The 18,959-nt window shown below is 41.9% G+C and overlaps 1 protein-coding gene across 27 annotated transcripts in view; it reads right to left on the bottom strand.

Moving 5' to 3' along the window:
• Positions 1 to 18,959, bottom strand: part of PLD1 (phospholipase D1) — a 204,044-nt gene that overhangs the window by 7,092 nt on the left and 177,993 nt on the right. For 24 of the 27 annotated variants that reach the window (XM_089910859.1, XM_022572192.3, XM_089910869.1 and 21 more), the window contains 2 exons: positions 17,974 to 18,108; positions 8,650 to 8,803 (listed from right to left, as the gene is read on the bottom strand). In XM_089910859.1, the coding sequence (XP_089766985.1) occupies positions 8,650 to 8,803; positions 17,974 to 18,108 (289 nt within the window). Of the gene's footprint in view, positions 8,244 to 8,649; positions 8,804 to 17,973; positions 18,109 to 18,959 lie in introns of all 27 variants that reach the window. The other 3 variants (XM_089910847.1, XM_089910856.1, XM_089910861.1) reach the window with 2 other exon arrangements.

Here is an 18,959-nt window from a genome sequence, read left to right as displayed (position 1 = left end):
TACAAGTGTCCTCCAAAATGAGTAAATGAAACAAAGCAGTTTGCTGCAGGCACTGTTTCTAATGGTACAGCAATTCAGACACTCAACCACAGAAGTCCTCTTTTTTTAAGGAAATCAAAGGAAGCCATTAAGACTAAGTGTGTGTCTGTGTATCTATATATAAAAAAGCCCAGTTGCAAAACAAAACAAAACAAAACAGAAAAGCCTAAGTTGTTATGATGTTTGAGACAGAGAAACACCTTCATTTTGCTCTGAGAGTTCTTGTAATTTGGCCTAAGAGGGCGAGAACCTTGGAAGACAGAATTAGTATTCAAAGCATGTGCCTTTCATCGTGCTGAGCCTTTCCAAAAACGATCTCAGTAAATCCTCAACAGCCTTATGAAGAAGCAGCTATTAAAAAAAAAAAAAGTAAAAGAATAGTAAAAACAAAAGAAGCAAGTATTATTATTTTCCTTTAACTGAAAAGGGAACAAAGGGGACATCCCTGGTGGCACAGTGGTTAAGACTCTGAGCTTCCAATGCAGGGGGCCCAGGTTCGATCCCTGGTCCGGGAACTAGATCCCATATGCATGCTGCAACTAAGAGTCCACATGCCACAACTAAGGAGCCCACGAGCCGCAACTAAGGAGCCCACCTGCTGCAACAAGACCCAGTGCAACCAAATGAATAAATAAATAAATAGATCAACCGGTTAAACAAAAAAAGAAAAGGGAACTAAGACACAGAGAGGTCAAGTAACTCTTTCAAGGTCATACAGCTAGCAAATTGTATATGTGGGACTCCAACCAGGACCACCTGACTCCCAAACCTGTCCTCTTAACCAAGACTTGACTTTCCTTCCTCCCTCCCCACGCCTTCCTCCCTTCCTCCATTCCTTCCTTCCTTCCTTCCTTCCTTCTTCCCTCCCTTGGGCCAAGAACTACGCTGGACTCTAGGGTACAGAAATGAATATGAAAGACACGGAGCCTCTCTGGGTGCAGTTATACTTGGTGGGTGAGATCAACAATGAATAGAGAATCACCCTCAAAAGGAATTAATTAAAATGTGGTAAATACCAGGTGTGCTTTAAGAGTGTGAGACGGGAGTAGTCGGGGAGGCTTTTCCCTCCCCTGCCTGTTTGCCTAACATTACCTACCATCTTTCAGGATTCAGTACAAGGTCACCTCTATAAAAGTTTTTATGGCTCCCTTTCTCCCTTCTCCCATTTCTCCCCGTCAATCCTGAGAGATCTGAACTTTCTTCCTTTGTCGCCCTCACTGTGCTTCATCTGTGCTTCGTTTTTATCAGAGCACCTGCAATACTTCATGCACTTTTTGCTTTTAATAGGCCCATCTCCCACTTCTAGTATGTAAATTCTGTAAGAGAACATGACCTGGCTATTCTCATATCCCCAGAGTACCTGGCATAAAAGAAGCCATACAGTAGATTGTTTGAATTGATCAAATATAAACAGAGGACTAGAAATAATAAGAAATTCTCAAGCAAAGCAAGACAAGTTTTAGAGGTCATATGTGAAAATTATAAAAGTGCTGGTACCTACATAAAGCCTGAATGTTAAAAAGCACTGCCATCTTAATCCTGGAAGGTAGATGGTACAGGATTCCCATTTTGCAAATGGGAAAGAAAAGGTTGGAGGCGTTCTATTAATAGAGCTAGAATTGAAACTGAGTCCAAAGCTCTTTGCTCACATGCCTGGTAGGTTCAAGGAATACCAAAAAGGCTTGTGCTACATTGGAAATAAAAGTGGGGAGACTTCCCTGGTGGCACAGTGGTTAAGAATCCGCCTGCCAATGCAGGGGACACGGGTTCCATCCCTGGTCTGCAAAGATCCTACATGCCGTGGAACAACTAAGCCCGTGAGCCACAAATACTGAGCCTGCTCTCTAGAGCCCGTGAGCTACGACTACTGAGCCTGCGTGCCGCAACTACCGAAGCCCACATGCCTAGAGCCAGCGCTCTGCAACAAGAGAAGCCACTGCAATGAGGAGCCTGTGCACCACAACGGAGAGTAGCCCCTGCTCGTTGCAACTAGAGAAAGCCTGCACACAGCAGCCAAGACCCAACGCAGCCAAAAATAACTAACTAACTAAATTTATTTAAAGAAAGAAAGAAAGAAAAGTGGAGAAATGGGTCTCAGAAGGACTTTGGCTTTTACATTGCATGAAAGTGGGACATACTGCTGACACTGGAGCAAGGAGTGACAGGATCTGACTTAAATATTAACAAACGGCTGCTGGATTGAGAATAGACCGTGCAGGGCAAGGATTGAAACAGGGAGGTCAGTTAGGAGTCACTGCAGTGATCTCGGTGGGAGATGATGGTGGCTCGGGTGGTGGAGAGGAAGGTGGAGAGATCAGATTTCACTGATCCAGTGGACACAGGGTGTGAGAAAAAGTGAGGCATCAGGATGACTAAAAGGGCTTTGCCTTGAGCAAACAGAAGACTGTAGTTGCCATTAGCTGAGATGGGGAATTCTGTGGGTAGAGCCAGTTAGTGGGAGAAGACCAGGAATTCAGTTTTGAACCTGTTGGGACATCTATTAAATATACAAGTGGTGATGCTAAGTAGGCAGCTGGATAAAAGAATCTGGAGTTTGGGAGAGAAGGTCTGGCTGGAGATACACACTTGAGAATTGTCCACATATGTATACTCATAAAGCCATGTGACTTTAACTGACTTTACCAAAGTAGAGAGTATAGAGAGAGAAGAGGACCAGTGCACCTCAACAGTAGGGGAGAGAAGGAGCAGCCAGTGAGGCTGCAGAGAAGCCAGAGGATGGGTATCCTGGAGCCACGTGGAGTCAAATTCAGATGAGAATTGGCCATTGGATTTAACAGGGTGGAGGTCATAATATTGTTACCCTCTTTGTATTTAAATGTGTAGATTTACATCATTGTTTTTAATGGCTGCAGAATTTCCCATTATGTGAAATTTTATTTAACCAGTTATTTTGTTATGACCTTTTGGGTTGTTTCCAGTTTTCCATTATTATAAACAATGCTATAATGAACATAATTTATTCATCATATATAATACTTTGTGAATTTCTATGATTATTTCACTAGGAGAAATTTAAGAATTAAAATCCTGGATCAAACAATTTGCAAAGGGCTTCCCTGGTGGTGCAGTGGTTGAGAGTCCGCCTGCCGATGCAGGGGACACGGGTTCGTGCCCCGGTCCGGGAGGATCCCACATGCCGCGGAGCGGCTGGGCCCGTGAGCCATGGCCGCTGAGCCTGCGCGTCCGAAGCCTGTGCTGTGCAACGGGAGAGGCCACAGCAGTGAGAGGCCCGCGTACCACAAAAAAAAAAAAAAAAAAACAATTTGCAAAATCTACTTCAAGAAAGGCTGTTCCAACACACATGCTATTAACCATGTGTGTTCTCCCCAGTCAACTCCAATATTATCAATTCCTGAAAAGGCTCAGCCAGGCTTATAGGGATAAAAAGGCATCACATTTTAGTTTTAGTCTTCACTTTTTCTACTACATAAAAATTTTCTAAAATAAATGGATCTGGCATCTGGGCTCACTAGGATTCCTAGAGTTTTATAACATCAAAATTCTATTTCCACTTCAAATAATGTCTCCCTCAGACTATATAGGAATAACTTTCAAAAAGGTTCTAAAGGATGATGTTTGCACCTAGATGCTGCCGTTCCTTAAGAACCAAAGCAAAATTTAACCATGCCAAATTTGAAGGACAGTGCAAGTTATAACAATAAGTCAATTATAGTAATGCCTTTGATTTGGGTGGCGTCTAACCAACTGAAAACAGAGCTGAAAGAATATTTCTATGACTTTGCTTTTAAATGAGAACAGGAGGTGAGGCAATGTGTCTATCAAGTTATCAGTTAAGAGCCTGTGTAGAGAAAAAAGTATTTAAATAAGTCTATAACAGACAATGTTCAGTAATAAATTATTTTCCCTGTCAGGTTTTTTTTTTTTTTGCGGTACGTGGGCCTCTCACTGCTGTGGCCTCTCCCGTTGTGGAGCACAGGCTCTGGACGCGCAGGCTCAACGGCCATGGCTCACGGGCCCAGCGGCTCCGCGGCATGTGGGATCTTCACGGACCGGGGCACGAACCCGTGTCGCCTGCATCGGCAGGCGGACTCTCAACCACTGCGCCACCAGGGAAGCCCCCCTGTCAGCTTTTTAATTATAAAAATTTATACAGTAAAAATAATACGAAGTACTCTGGATGTTCTTTAGAGGAGTAAGGTTTCAGAGAAAACATTTGATTTTATGTTGACGTGAATAATGTCAATGATTTAATGTTTAATTGTTTATGCATCAGTGGGACAGTAGGAAAACTGCAGAAAATTGTTTCTGTTCTTTCCATTCCTCATGTCTATCACTGTAAATGATTCTGAGCTCTACTTGTGTGGATAATGGTTTCTGTTGAGTGATGGTTACATCTGTAAAGTTTGGATAATTTTCTAGGACTTAATGAACTGTTTGGCATGCAGTTGTGACATTTAGTGCAGTACCCTGATGGTTGATTCTATTTAGAATTGATTTCACATCCAAATGTGCCTCTCTATTTCTATTCAAAAATACCCCAGATGGAAAATGGATTGAAGTTGCATTTTTTTAAGGGAGAAAATGGTTCTGCTCTAGGTCACATTTATCTTTGAGAATATTTCCTAATAAAAAGAGCTAAAATCAACACAAGGTTTTCATGGTGCTTTTTAATGTATTATCTGTGTCTGCCATTGTGGCAAAGTGAAAATGCTTGTTCAAGAACTGCCTCTTCAAGACAGTTTGAAAGTTGCCAGGAAAAATAAAGCATCTAGGAATAAACTTAGCATGAAATGCATAGGATCAGCATAAAACCAAAAGAACAACAACAAAAAACTTCAATGATCACTGAAGAACAACTTCTGCTTCCAGTAATGAAAACCCTAGAGCTTTACTGAAGAACAAAAAAATGTGCATAAATTGAAGTCCACACCTTGTTCCTCAATAGGATGGCTCAATATTATAAAGACATCAACTCTTTTTTATATTAATCTATAAATATACTGTAGTCCTGATAAAAAAACTAGTGAGAGAACCTGAATAAACAATTTTAAAGTTCGTGTGGAAGAATGAATAAGAGTAGCCAAGATTATTCTGGAAAAGAATACTAATTTGGGGAAGTGGTATGGTAGAAGCAGTATTAAAGTGCACACCTATGATAATTAAACTGGTATCATAATGGCATGCAAGTCAACAGACTTTAAATAGGAAGTAGCAGAGAGTACAGATATGTCAGGATATGTGGCAATTCGGTGCACCATCAAGAGGCACTACAGGTCAGAGAGGCAATGAGTACTGCAGTCATGCAGTTCTGGATCAGTTGGTTTGCCTGGGAAAAAGAGTTAAGAGTCCCTACCTCATTTCTTACATTAAAATAAATTGCAGGTGTTGGCTTCCCTGGTGGCGCAGTGGTTAAGAATCTGCCTGCCAATGCAGGGCACATGGGTTCGAGCCCTGGTCCGAGAAGATCCCACATACCGTGGAGCCCGTGTGCCACAACTACTGAGCCTGTGCTCTAGAGCCCACAAGCCACAACTACTGAAGCCCACGTGCCACAACTACTGAAGCCCACGTGCCTAGAGCCCGTGCTCTGCAACAAGAGAAGCCACCGCAATGAGAAGCCCACGCACTGCAACGAAGAGTGGCCCTGCTCGCCACAACTAGAGATAGCCCGTGCGCAGCAACGAAGACCCAGCACAGCCAAAATAAATAAATAAATAGATAAATTTATAAAAAATTAAAAAAAATAAATTGCAGATGTTAAATGTAAAAGTGATATCAAATGAGCACTAGAAGAAAATATAAGTAAATATTTTAGCTTGGGGAAGCTATTCTAAGCATATTTTTAAAAAGGGGGGAAAAGAAAAAACTGATAGATTTGATTAATAAGAATTGACGTTTCGGGCTTCCCTGGTGGCGCAGTGGTTGTGAGTCCGCCTGCCGATGCAGGGGACACGGGTTCGTGCCCCGGTCCGGGAAGATCCCACATGCCGCGGAGCGGCTAGTGCAGTGAGCCATGGTCACTAAGCCTGCGCGTCCAGAGCCTGTGCTCTGCAACGGGAGAGGCCACAACAGTGAGAGGCCCGCGTGCCGCAAAAAAAAAAAAAAAAGAATTGATGGTTCCCCCAAATACTCTAAATATGATTAAAAGGCAATTGGCAAATCAGCTTTGCAACAAATGGGAGAAAGAAATTAGGCTCTTATGTACTTAAATTACTGATAAATCATTAAAAGAAAGTGAAACATTCCAACAAAATGGACAAAGGACATGAATAGTCTAGACAATTTGCAAAAGAACAATTACAAATGGCTAATGGATACATTTTTAAACCCTCAAATTGCAAATTAAAATAATGAAATTCCATTTGAAACCCAACAAATCGGCAAAGATAATAATAGAACTCAGAGGGCAAGGAAATTGCACACTTCCTTTGGCTAGAAATCCTATAGTTAGGATTTAGTTAAGGAAACAACTAAGAAGGTAAGCAAGATACTATCTACAACCATACCCACTTTTTTATATCAGCGAAAAATCTGCCCATCAATGAGGTTTTGGTTAAAGGAATTATGGCGGGCTCAAACAATGTAATACAATGCAGCCATTAAATGTTATAGAAGAACGCAATGACATGGAAAAGTGTGTGTAACATTATTTAAATAATAAAGGACTTTGTAGAACTGCAAGATCCTAATTATGTTTTAAAAAAGAAGTACAGTAGTGAATATTTATATATAGAAAAAAAGTGGAATGATATACATCAAATGTTAAAATTGTTAGCACTGGGTGGTGGGATTACAGATAAATTTAATTTCCTTATTGCTTTTCTGTTTGCCAAATTTTCTACAATGAAAAATATGTTGTAATCAGAACCCTCTCCCTCTATAATTATTATACATTTAGAAAGTTATAAAGGAGGCTACGCCTTTAAAGAGAATACTTAAGTTCTCATGGAACTGAAAAGGTGTGACATTTATTTCTAGCTTACAGGAGGAAATATTTGTTTCCTTATATGATCTGCAGTAGGCAATCAATGGGTTGATTAACAGTGGGTTGCTATTTTTTTTTTTTTTTTTTTTGCGGTACGCGGGCCTCTCACTGCTGGGGCCTCTCCGGTTGCGGAGCACAGGCTCCGGACGCGCAGGCTCAGCGGCCGTGGATCACGGGCCCAGCCGCTCCGCATCATGTGGGATCTTCCCGGACCGAGGCACGAACCCGTGTCCCCTGCATCAGCAAGCAGACTCTAAACCAGTGCGCCACCCAGGAAGCCCCTGTGTTGCTAATCTTAAACTCTCCCCTGCTAAACAAAACAAATTAACATTAGAAGTCAATAAAAATATCAATGGTCTAAAAAAAAACAAAAACAAAAACCTTACTGACAAAACAATTAGTAACAAAGGCGATAAATACAGCAATAAAAACTGTGAGAAGGTCTGACAGTCAAATTTTGAGGGATGGATTTGCTGAGCTCCTGGGGCAGAGGGAGCAGAAAGAACGTCTCCAGAACTGAAGCTTGGTCCTCAAAAGTCAGAGTATGGAGTGAGGTAGGAGGTAAGGGCCGCCAGCATTTGCAGGAGGGAAGTGCTGGTTTTGTGCCCATGTGCAAGTGAGCCAGTTTTCAGAAGCGACCATTAACACTGGAAGGGTTAAAACAACAGCACCACAACAGTATCTGTGCAGTGCCTTTCATCAAATAGCTTAAAATACCACCCTTAATCGGGGACACTTGGCTCTATCTCACCATAGAGGCCACACTGAAATCCCATCCTGGCCAATATAGTTCTAGAATCTTATAATTGTGGACTTCCTGCAAAAGCCTACAGGTGGGAGAGTGGTCAGGGTGTGTTCCACAGACAGTGGGGAGCTTAGTGTGTCTTCAGTGGGCTGGGGGAGAGGGACAGGAGATAGATAAGAAGCCATTTGGAAAAAAAAAGAGAGATAAGAAGGCATTGAGGATTGGTTGAATAGCAGAGTGATAGGACCTGAGTTAGGTTCTCGAAGGATCACTCTGACAACTGAGACGGGACTACAGGGGCTGGGATGGGGCCAGTTATAGCCCCGCCCAGGAAAGTTCTCAGTAACACTTAACTGAATGAAGCACTTATTTAGGGGTACACACCCCCTGCTACTTAGCCCAGTGCTCTCTCTGTTGGACCACAGGTTTGTTTAAAATTCACATCTTCTTGCAGAAGATCAGGAATCTTCCATGTCTGGAGTCATCTTAAATCTGAGAAATGAAGTTTCCACATTTACTTTAACACCAGTAGTCACTAGCTTTCTCCTTTAGTAATTTTTATCATATCCTTGTATCGCTGGAACCATTTCAATTTCTAAAAATGGACTCACTATAAAAAACCTCAATAGACACTAGATGGTTTGACCTGGTCCTAAATCAATTAATAGATTTAAAATGCTAGTTTTCCCCATTACACATAGAAATAATAAAAGCTGTTCAAACAGGAAATTTTTATGCCCCACACAGAGCCATTTTGTATACGACTGGTGTGGTTCACGCTGTTTTGGACAAAGAAGAACCTGGAGATGGCATGTGTGCTAAGGGCCAGAGGCTGGGCTGGGTTCCATTGCCCACTGCAGCGGGATTATGTGAGGGAGACCCAGCTTCCGAGACCCACCGAAAGCACTGCAGCCGAAGTCCTAGGGCGAAGTGGCCAGCTTGGTACTCTTTTCCATCCATTACTGAAGGGACCGTCTCCGTGTCCTGCACAATGACAGCCATTTCACTGTCCCGTTTTCCCAGCATGCTTCGGTCGTTTATGTTGGCAGAGCCTATAAAGAGAAACAGTGAAACTGAACAATTTTCTTATTCTGGCAGACACACATTTGCCCTCCAGACTCAATTCTTCCTTGCTAAAAAAACCCCTAATTTTGTTCAGGTATCAAGAGATGCTGTGCTCTAGGAAGGCAGGGTGCTCCCTAACCCAGGGGTAAATCTTGATCAGTCTAAGGCCAGTCATGGTCATTTTCAATGTTTTTGCCATTTCATTGTTTTTGTTTTGATTGGCTTAGAAATGGGCACTTGTCATGATTCTAGTCAATGCACCATAAGGCAAATCTGCCAGGGGCTTCTGAGAAAGTTTTTCTCTTTCTTATAAATAGACAGGAGAAGAAGATGGTGTCACTGCCAGTCTTTGGATACTCTGGCTTGAAGGGCTGCATGAGGACATGATTGTGGGAGCTGCTGCAGCCACTTTGTAACCAAGGGACAAACAGACAAGTTGAACATGGCAGAGCAGAAAGAAGAAAGACTCTGGGTCTTTAAGTCACTGAGCTGGCCAACCCTAGAACCTTCTTATTTTCTGTTATGTGAAGTAATACATTTCCCTTATTGTTTCACATACTTCTAGCTGAATTTTCTATCTTGTGGCTCAAAGGATTCTAACTGATATAGTCATTAAGCACACAAAGAAACAAGAACACTTACCAGCTCAGTGCAGTAAGGTTTCATGCTTAAGAATCACACTCTGTAGACTTTAACTCATGGTCACATAATTATAAATGTCAGAACACAAGAGGACCTTCACAAGCAATACAGTCCACTCCCAAATACAGATTATCATTAGTGGCTTTGGGTTTTCATTCTCTTGCCTCACTTGTGTGGCATGCCAACAGCTTCTGTATCAACTTCCCTCCATTCTATTTTTAAATCCAAACGAGCTGAGAATGCTGACTTTCACATGTGAAGGGCAAGTATTTGAATATTAGTTCAACCTGTACTTCCTGAGCTCCTCTGCTGTGTATTCAAAAACCTTGCAACATTTTCTGCATTAATCATTGTGGATCCACAGGTTTTTTTTTTCTTTCCAGTACGCGGGCCTCTCACTGTTGTGGCCTCTCCCGTTGCGGAGCACAGGCTCCGGATGCGCAGGCTCAGAGGCCATGGCTCACGGGCCCAGCCGCTCCGCGGCATGGGGGATCCTCCCAGACTGGGGCACGAACCCGTGTCCCCTGCATCGGCAGGCGGACTCTCAACCACTGCGCCACCAGGGTAGCCCCAGGATCCACACTTTTTAATCCTTGAGGTGTCCTACAAACTACAAAAGGGGCCTGACTCTTTTTTCTTCTTGGTCCTCTTGCCCTAGTCCCACACTCCACTGCTTCTGCAGACAGGGTGCAGAAGAGTTAGGTTGAACACAAGCTCGGGCTACAGTCTGTGATGGGGACCATCAGGGTGTAAGGTGTTAGCAGTGCTACCCAGAGCCCAGACGGTGGGATGTTGGACATGAGAGGAAGCCGGCTCCTCCTGAAGAGTCTATACTGCCATTTGCTACAATATGGTCACATAGTTAACACACAACTCTATGATAACTGTGGATGGGAACGGTGTCCCATAGGGACTCTGGGTGACAGAAAGGATGGAGCACCTCACAGAAAGTTGGGAGCACCATTAGAGCGCTGTAAGGTGGGCCCCACCTTTGAAACACTTTGTTTTGTTAGCAACAAATCAACCTTTATACATACACTTACATTTTAGTTACACTATAAAATTTGTAGCCATGTCTTTGGGCTTAACATGGGGCCCAGCATTAATTTGGGCAAAGTCATTTACTCTTTCTCAGCTTTAATTTGATCTTTTATAAATTGAGATAATAATACAGACTTTGTAGGGTTGTTGTAAAAATTAAGTAAGACCATGTGAAAGCACTTACTGATCTATAAACTGTCCCACAAATGCTAATTATTACTGGCATTATTATCAGATACTTGTTACCTCGAGAATATCTGCACTAGAGAACATTACCATAGGAAGGGAAGACTTGCTGGCATGTAGCGTTTGTATCAAAGAAGCCTCCTCTCTGGGTGAATCAACTGTCAGGGGCAAGGAATAAGGACTCCATAGTGCTGCTTTGGGACATCACTACCACAGGGCCCCAGCAGAGGCCACTCTCGGGCTGGGGCTGCCAAATTGGGAGGACACAGCTGCTCTTCACCGTCAGGGAGACTGGGGATGTGAGCCCCCTGAAAAGCCACACACACACACACACACACACACACACACACACTTTCACACCAGTCCTCTCAGACTCCTTCCCATCACCAGGGGAGGAATGCATTCCTGGCATTCTGAGCTGGAATTCTTAGAGGGTGTGGTTCTTGTACTTCCAGGGCCCATCTGGAGTTTCCCAAAGCACTGACTCTCAACCACACTGGATAAGTGAGTTGGCTACTACTTAATAGGAATGTGAAGAAAGGGAAGAGAAAATTTCAGGTGAATTTAATAAATGAGATACCAAAAATGAGATATTGATGGATGTAAATGTTACCCTCCCTTCTTGTTGTTAAACATTCCCATATTCTGAAAATCAAATTCAGAACAGCAGGTATAGTATTAACCCATTTCTATAGAACATACTAGGAAGAAGAGAGGGCAAGTGACCTCTAGAAAGATGCACACTGAAGGGTAAGAGTGATGAGTACCTTCTGGCAAAGAGAGGGAGACAATAAGGGGAACTTTGACCTTTTACTCTCTATGAGTCCTTAGAGTTTTAATTGTTTACAAGAAATATGCTCTGTTTTCATGTACTATGTTTTATGGTAACTGCAATCCCTTGGTTTATTAGGACATTGCCTTGATAATTTTTGGAAAATGACCTTTTCTAAGTTTGCTCTTAGGAACTTTTTAAACAGTATGTAATATAGCAAAATAGAAAACAGTATATGGAAACATAAGTCCAACTTAGGTAATAATTTTAGAAAATCACTGAATTTATCACCCAAGCTGAAAAACAGAACATTACCACATCCCAGAAGCCCTCAGCTGTCTTCCCATTAAAGACCTTCCCTTCCTAAGAGAGAATCTGTATAGAATTTTGTGTTCATCATGCTCTGATGATGTTTTCCTAAACAAAAAAAGTTTACTTTTGGCTTATTTTTAATTTGTATAAGTGGAATCATATAGAAGATAAACTTTGGAGATTTGCTTCTTTCATTCAAAATCATGTCTTTGGGATTTATCTATGCATAATTGTAATGCATTATTTTCCTTGAATGAACACCCCCAAGCATTTTATTTTATTTTATTTTAATTTTTTCCTCACTCCTGGGCAGCCTAAATAGCACAGGTGGGAACCCAGGTGTAAGCATCACCACCCCCACCCCCCACCCCCCGTTTATCACCTAACCTAACACAATGATAAAGAAAAGAGGACAAGAACAAAGTACCCTATGAGGTGAGGAATGCAAGATAAGCAGTCTGGCAGAGGCTAAAAATCCCCTTTTTACATGGGCTGCTTGCAATCTTGGAATCTCAGTTACCTTCACCACCCAGTGCCTATTTCAGCCTTACTCACCTTTCAGGTCTCAGTTTAGACATCACTTCCCACCTCTCCTCTCTCCCTGTCTCCCTCTCCCTCCCTCCACCCCATTTCTCCCTCCCCCCTCCCTCTCCTTCTCTCTCTCTATATGTATATATACATATATACTTAGAGAGACAGAGAAACAGTATATTCTCATAGCGCCTCATTTGTCTGTAGCTTACCTGATTTTCCCCACTAGATGGTAAACTCCCAAAAGGGAGAAGTCATTCACTCTTGGGGTTTAAAACACAGAGGGGACGTGTTTAACATGTTTTTTTATTAGTGGATGCCTTTAGATGGGGCTTGCCTCTCATGTGCCACAGTTCCCCCAGCCCTGTCCCCGACTGCATCTTTTTGTCATAAGAATGGATCATTCGTTGACCTGCCTGACCCCCCCAGTCCCCCACCTCCTGCATCCCAGACCAGAGTAGGCCCTCAATAAGCATTTATCAGAGGGATGATTTTTTTCTTTTCAGGTTGGGTAAAGCACAGAACAAGATGGGAGTCAGTATTTCTTTAACGACCCCTGCCCCTCACTAGCCATGGCCCTCAAGACTGGACTGTCTTTACCTGCAGGAGTCCCGATGCCAAAAGCTCAGCCTCTCTGTACACCTGTGCCAAACTGAATTCAAGAGACAGAGTTTTGGGCGAAGTAGAAAAGGATAGCTTTCCTGCTTTGTCAGGCAAAGGGGAACACAGCGGGATCCTGCCTTGAAAAACTGTGTCCCAGCCAAACTTATTTTTTCATTCTACTGTTGATGGATGTTTGGGTCATTTCTAGAGTTTTGCTATAATACACAATTATGTTCTGCATAGTTGTGTATGTTTCCTGGTGTACACATGTGGGAGTTTACCTGGGCTCTGTATGCAAGAGTGGAGTCCCTGGTGTTCCTCAGTGTCGTCAATACTTGGATTGTCCAATTTTTTTTTTTTTTTTTTTTTTGCGGTACGTGGGCCTCTCACTGCTGTGGCCTCTCCTGCTGCGGAGCACAGGCTCCGGACGCGCAGGCTCAGCGGCCATGGCTCACGGGCCCAGCCGCCCTGCGGCATGTGGTATCCTCCCGGACCGGGGCACGAACCCGTGTCCCCTGCATCGGCAGGTGGACTCTCAACCACTGCGCCACCAGGGAAGCCCATGGACTGCCCAATTTTTAATTTTTGCCAATTGGTATTTTGAAAACCTGTTCTTTGTCTCATTATTACATTAATGAGGATGAACATGTTTCATATACTTATGGGCTTCAGGTATGTCCTCTTTGGGGACATTCCTATACAGTTCCTTTGCCCATCTTTCTTCGGATACTGTCTTTCCTTATTGATTTAAGAAGTTTTTTATATGTGTTGAATATTAACTGTATTGCAAATACCTTTTTTCAGTTTGTGGTTTATCTTTTTATTCTATTTATAGCATCTTTTAATGAATAAAGTTCTGAATTTTAATACAGTTGGATTTATCTGTCATTTCCTTTGTGGTTTTGCTTTTTTAAAATGTCCTGTTTAAGAAATTGTGAATTCTTCTGTGGTAGGCAGAAAAATGGCTCCCAAAGATGACTATGTCCTAATTCCCAAAGCCTGTGAATATGTTATATTACATGGCAAAGGGGAATTAAGGCTGCAGGTGGAGGTGGAATTAAGGGTGCTAATCAGCTGACCTTAAAAATAAGGAGATTATCCTGGATTATTCAGGTGGGCCCAGGATAATCACAAGAGTCTTTAAAAGTAAAGGGGATTCAGAGAGAGATGCGGTTACAGAAGAATGGGTTAACACTTTGAGAACTTTCAGAGAGATCTAACATTGCTGCCTTCAAAGATGGAAGAAGGGAGGCATGAACCAAGGAATGTGGGCAGCCCGGAGAAGCTGGAAAAGGCAAGGAAATGGATTCATCTTTACAGCCTCCAGAAGGGAACACAGCCCTGCTGATACCCTGATTTTAGCCCAGTGAGACCCATGTTGAACTTCTAACCTATAGAATGGTTAGATAATACATTTGTGCTGATTTAAACCAGTAAGTTTGTGGTCATTTGTTACGGCAGTAATAGACAACTAACACACAAACTGTACCCTGTTCTAGCTTACTTGTTTTAAAGGAAAACTGATTCTTCAATTGAGCGTCAGTGAGCTACTCGGTACTTTCTACCCACTTGTGTTCCCTGTGCCTCCAGTTTGGGAGTTCTCAGCTTGACTACACAGCGGCATCACCTAGGACGCTTTCAAAAGATACTGGTGCCAAAACAAAAACAAAAAGCAAAAAAACCTTGATGCCTGGGTCTCAAACCAGACCAATGAGTCAGAATTTCTGGAAGTAGGAACCAGGCATTAATATTTTCCCCTAATACCACTCCATCCCTTCATCTATCAATTAATCCCTCTTCGGCGGGGGGGGGAATCTATTTGACAGTAAATTGCAGACACGAATAATCTTCCCCCTAAATGATAGTTTCATTTATCTGAACTGAAACTCATCTGTGTTCAAAATTGTTCTGTGGTGACAGTGAAAACATTTTAGGGGCTGACTGACTGAGTGGAGACAGGAAGACACCTGTCAGAGTGATGGAAATATTCTGTATCTTGTTCTGGGTGGTGGTTACATGAATGTAAACATATGTGAATATTCATTAAGTTGTACACTTATGCAATTTACTATATATAATAGCTTAATTAAAAAAGGATAGTCCACCAAAAAAAAGCCAACAGGCAAACCTAATGCAGCCAGGGTTGAGACCCACGGGACTCACTCTTTACTGGGGTGGCCTTTCAACTACAGACTCTCAACAGCTGCTCTCGAGCCTGCCCCTTAAGCACTGATATCCATTCTCTCTCCATAGTTTCCCACATACCCACCTTCGCTGACAGTCTCTGGACCTTCTCGCACCAGTTCATCAACATCCATCCCGATGTTTCTGGTGTTTAGTGGAAAGAATACCTGCCTCCCCTGTAGCCCATGAGCTGTGTAGGGCAGTGGCACTGTGTGATCATGTTTTGTATCTCCCTATTGTGTTGTGCAATGGATTAGTGAATACTAAAAAAAATCGTTTCACTTAGCCAACAGGATAGACTTAAATTCTATTTAAGGATGGCCTTGTTTTGTTTAGGAAAGCAAATAAATGTTATTTCTGTTAAGTGCCAGTAAGATGAATTAGAAAATTGGACTTGGTCACAGATTTTGGGACCAACAGGGCCACTGGGGGTAAGAGATAATTAAAGGTACACACAAAAGAGATCCCAATGTGAGAAACCCAGTATTTCCTTGTGAGGAAAAAAAATGAGGATAAACCATTAGTCATTTTTCTTATGTCAATTATTCAATAATTCTGGCATAAGTCTGCCATGTTAGAAAATTTAATCACAGGTTACTTTAATTCCTTTTAAGCTCTCAACTACTTGCTTAACACCTGTAAAATACTGTCAACCTAACTTCTCAAGTTCCTCTTTGAGAATTTTAAACATTGTTCTCTGTCTGTGTTATGAAAACAGGCCAGATATCTGAGAGCAGCAATAACAAGCCTGCTTCTCCTAGAGTTTCCACTGAGATAAAAAGAACAAAAGTACCTGTGGATTTTCCACGGGGGAAATGTGTTCTGCCCTTGGGGAAGGAGGAAAAGAAGTGCAGCCTCTAAAGACTAACAAGTGAGACCTCGTCATACTCCCAAGGCCACATCTTCAGTTTCAAGAAAGTCGGTAAGAACGATGTGCAAAATGGATCAGTTATTGCTAGCCTAAATAAACTGTAGCCTTTGAGGGGTCAGAGACCTTTCAAGAAAATAAGTCAACTAAAAAACTCTACAAATCTGTTTAACTGTTAGCTCAGATACTGAAAACTACCTTGCATTTATACTTGATGTAAAGTAAAGCAGGCTGAAGGTCAAAATGACCTTTAAAAGGAAAATATTTACATCTGTCAATTTTTACTTCAAGAGTTCTGAAATCTTGCTGAAGAGATCAACTGAATTTTATCTGGCTTTGTTTGTTTTTTCATTTCAGCAAAATCAATATTTTTCCTTTCCTTACTGTCATTGCCAAATTTAATATAAAAATATTCTGAGATTGGCTTCTGAAAAGCAAGACCAGAATAGCTTGCGGGAAATAAGAGAAAACTTGTATATTGGGGGAAGTAAGGGAGGAAATAAATCCTTAAAGAGCTTTGATCCCTATTGAGCAAGAACTGGAAGACACACGATATTTTTCTTAAATGCCCGATAAGTATTAAAAGAATGTCTGGGGCTTCCCTGGTGGCGCGGTGGTTGAAAGTCCGCCTGCCGATGCAGGGCACACGGGTTCGTGCCCTGGTCCGGGAAGATCCCACATACCGCGGAGCGGCTGGGCCCGTGAGCCATGGCCGCTGAGCCTGCGTGTCCGGAGCCTGTGCTCCGCAACGGGAGAGGCCACAACAGTGAGAGGCCCACGTACCGCAAAAAAAAAAAAAAAAAAAAAAAAGAATGTCTGTGTGTGTACACATATACATATATATGTATCACCACACTGTGGTCTATATATTTTATGGCTTCTGAACTACTTTTTCTTTTCAAATCATCTTCCAGACAAGACAGTCTCATTACTCCCAGGTATGAAATTTTTTTTTTCTTTTCTCAGTGGAGGATAGACCTGGAAAAGGCATATTTACTGCCAAAATTTTTCGAAACACCCCATGACACTTAATTTCTTAAAGAATAGCTAAGTGTCTTATTATAGCTGAGAAACTACATTTTATTTAAAATGGATGAGTGGAATTCCCAATAGTGGGACACAGCATATCTCTAAGTAACATCCCCCCACCCTTGTCAATTCATATATCTGGCTGCTTATTTATACTCTATTTCTCCTCCTGGCCTTTCAGTGTTTGTGTAACATGATATTAGAAGGCAAACCAATTCAATGATGGGAAAATGAAGCTTTTCAGGTGTATACAAGAATGAAGCTGCAAACCCACCCCTCTGGTCAAGATCTAATCTGGGTAGAATGTACAACCAGTAACTCTCCCGAATCTGTCAGTGGGGCGAGGACTGCAGGAACAGACTGCAGACCTTAGTCTAGGACTACATCATATCATTACTACACAATGTCCACCTCACTCCCGCCCCCAACAAAGCTGGTCTGCTCTGCACTCTGATTAATAACGTCCAAGACATTGACTCTGGGGAAAACATGGTAAGCACAGAGGCAGCAATATTTTAATACCCTTCCGATCCTAACTCTCGCAAAACTTCAGATCTGTGGTAATGCTTAGGTGGGTGTGATGCGTGCACGTACAAATTACCACGAGGTACTCATTTGTGACACATTTCCCTCCCCACATCTCCTCCTTCCAAGCCCAGAAATCTAGGTACTTGGCTTCAAAATAAAAATAAGGAAATAATAAAGAATTAATGAGAGCAGGCTGATTATTGCACTGCTGGGTTAAATTGCTGTCTCTGGACACTGTAATTTACACGATGGCCATTTGATTGTTCTGTGCCTCTGTTACTTCATAGATAAAAGCAGGGATTAGACAGGACATAAGCAAAAAGGATTGCTTCGGTAATGTTTTAGATAGCTGTGCGACTGTCCCTTTCAACTGCAAAGGAAGCTTTAGAGGAATAAAAAGAAAGATTGTTGCTTGAGGTAAGTCAACTAACAAGGAATACAATTAGAGACCAAGTACTTACCAATAATAACAGCGTTGTCATCAGCAATTAGCAACTTGCTGTGGACATAGACAAGCTCAGTGACTAGGTTTCCTTCAAGCTCTGCGTGTGTTCTAAGACCACAGAAGGATATGTAATTTATCCACTGATTGCCGACTGTAAATTAAATAAGAAGTCACTAAAATTAATATGACCAAGCTCAATAATGGCACCTTAAATTTTACTGTCTTTCAAAACAAACATACCACATAAATAGGTTAAGAATAGATTGTAAAATATATGTGTGTATGTGTGTGTGTGTACGTGTGTGTGTATAATTTCAGAATACATCTAGGATCTATATTTGCTTTCTGAAGAGTTTTATATTGTTAATATGAATGGAGATACAATTTTAAAATATCATACTGAAGTGATTTCTAGAATTCCTTATGCCGAGGTAGTCCAAAGATAAATTCAAATATGAACATTTTATTTTAATGATTTGGTGAGCAACTACTGAAGAGTGATAAAGTATAGCTGCAGTAGATAACCCAAGACTTCAGTGTGACATTTGCATCTGTCTTGGTTGACACCTGCCGCTGTTTAAACCAGATGCAAGATGTGAGACCAAACTACCTGATGTACACATACTTTGCAGCATATCCAGCGCAAAGCAACAGATAAATTTTGCACACTTTGGGTAAGTAAGAGTGTTGGCAATTAAATAACACTCCTCCTTCTAAATCACTAAAATTAGGAAAGAATCCTAAGTACATTTGAGTTCGGAGAATTTTCTTCAGAGCAAGCAGTACTAGGTTTGTACTTTAAAATGTTGTCCTCTCATCATGTGAGGGTCATTTATGTGATAAGAAGAAATGCATTCCATATCAAACCAACCCATATTCATTACCCTGGCATGAGTGTTAGTCATGAGATTTTATGGTCCCTCTCCCACATAGCAATCGCCCTGGATAAGCAAAGTCTGATACTAAGAATAAATGGAGTGGAACCAAACCATCTTAGGTTCT

Source organism: Delphinapterus leucas, chromosome 4 (assembly GCF_059928025.1).
Source record: "Delphinapterus leucas isolate spDelLeu-1000000601 "Yukka" chromosome 4, BTC_Dleu_Yukka2, whole genome shotgun sequence".
NCBI lineage: Eukaryota > Metazoa > Chordata > Mammalia > Artiodactyla > Monodontidae > Delphinapterus > Delphinapterus leucas.
This window is presented reverse-complemented; position numbering and strand designations above follow the sequence as displayed.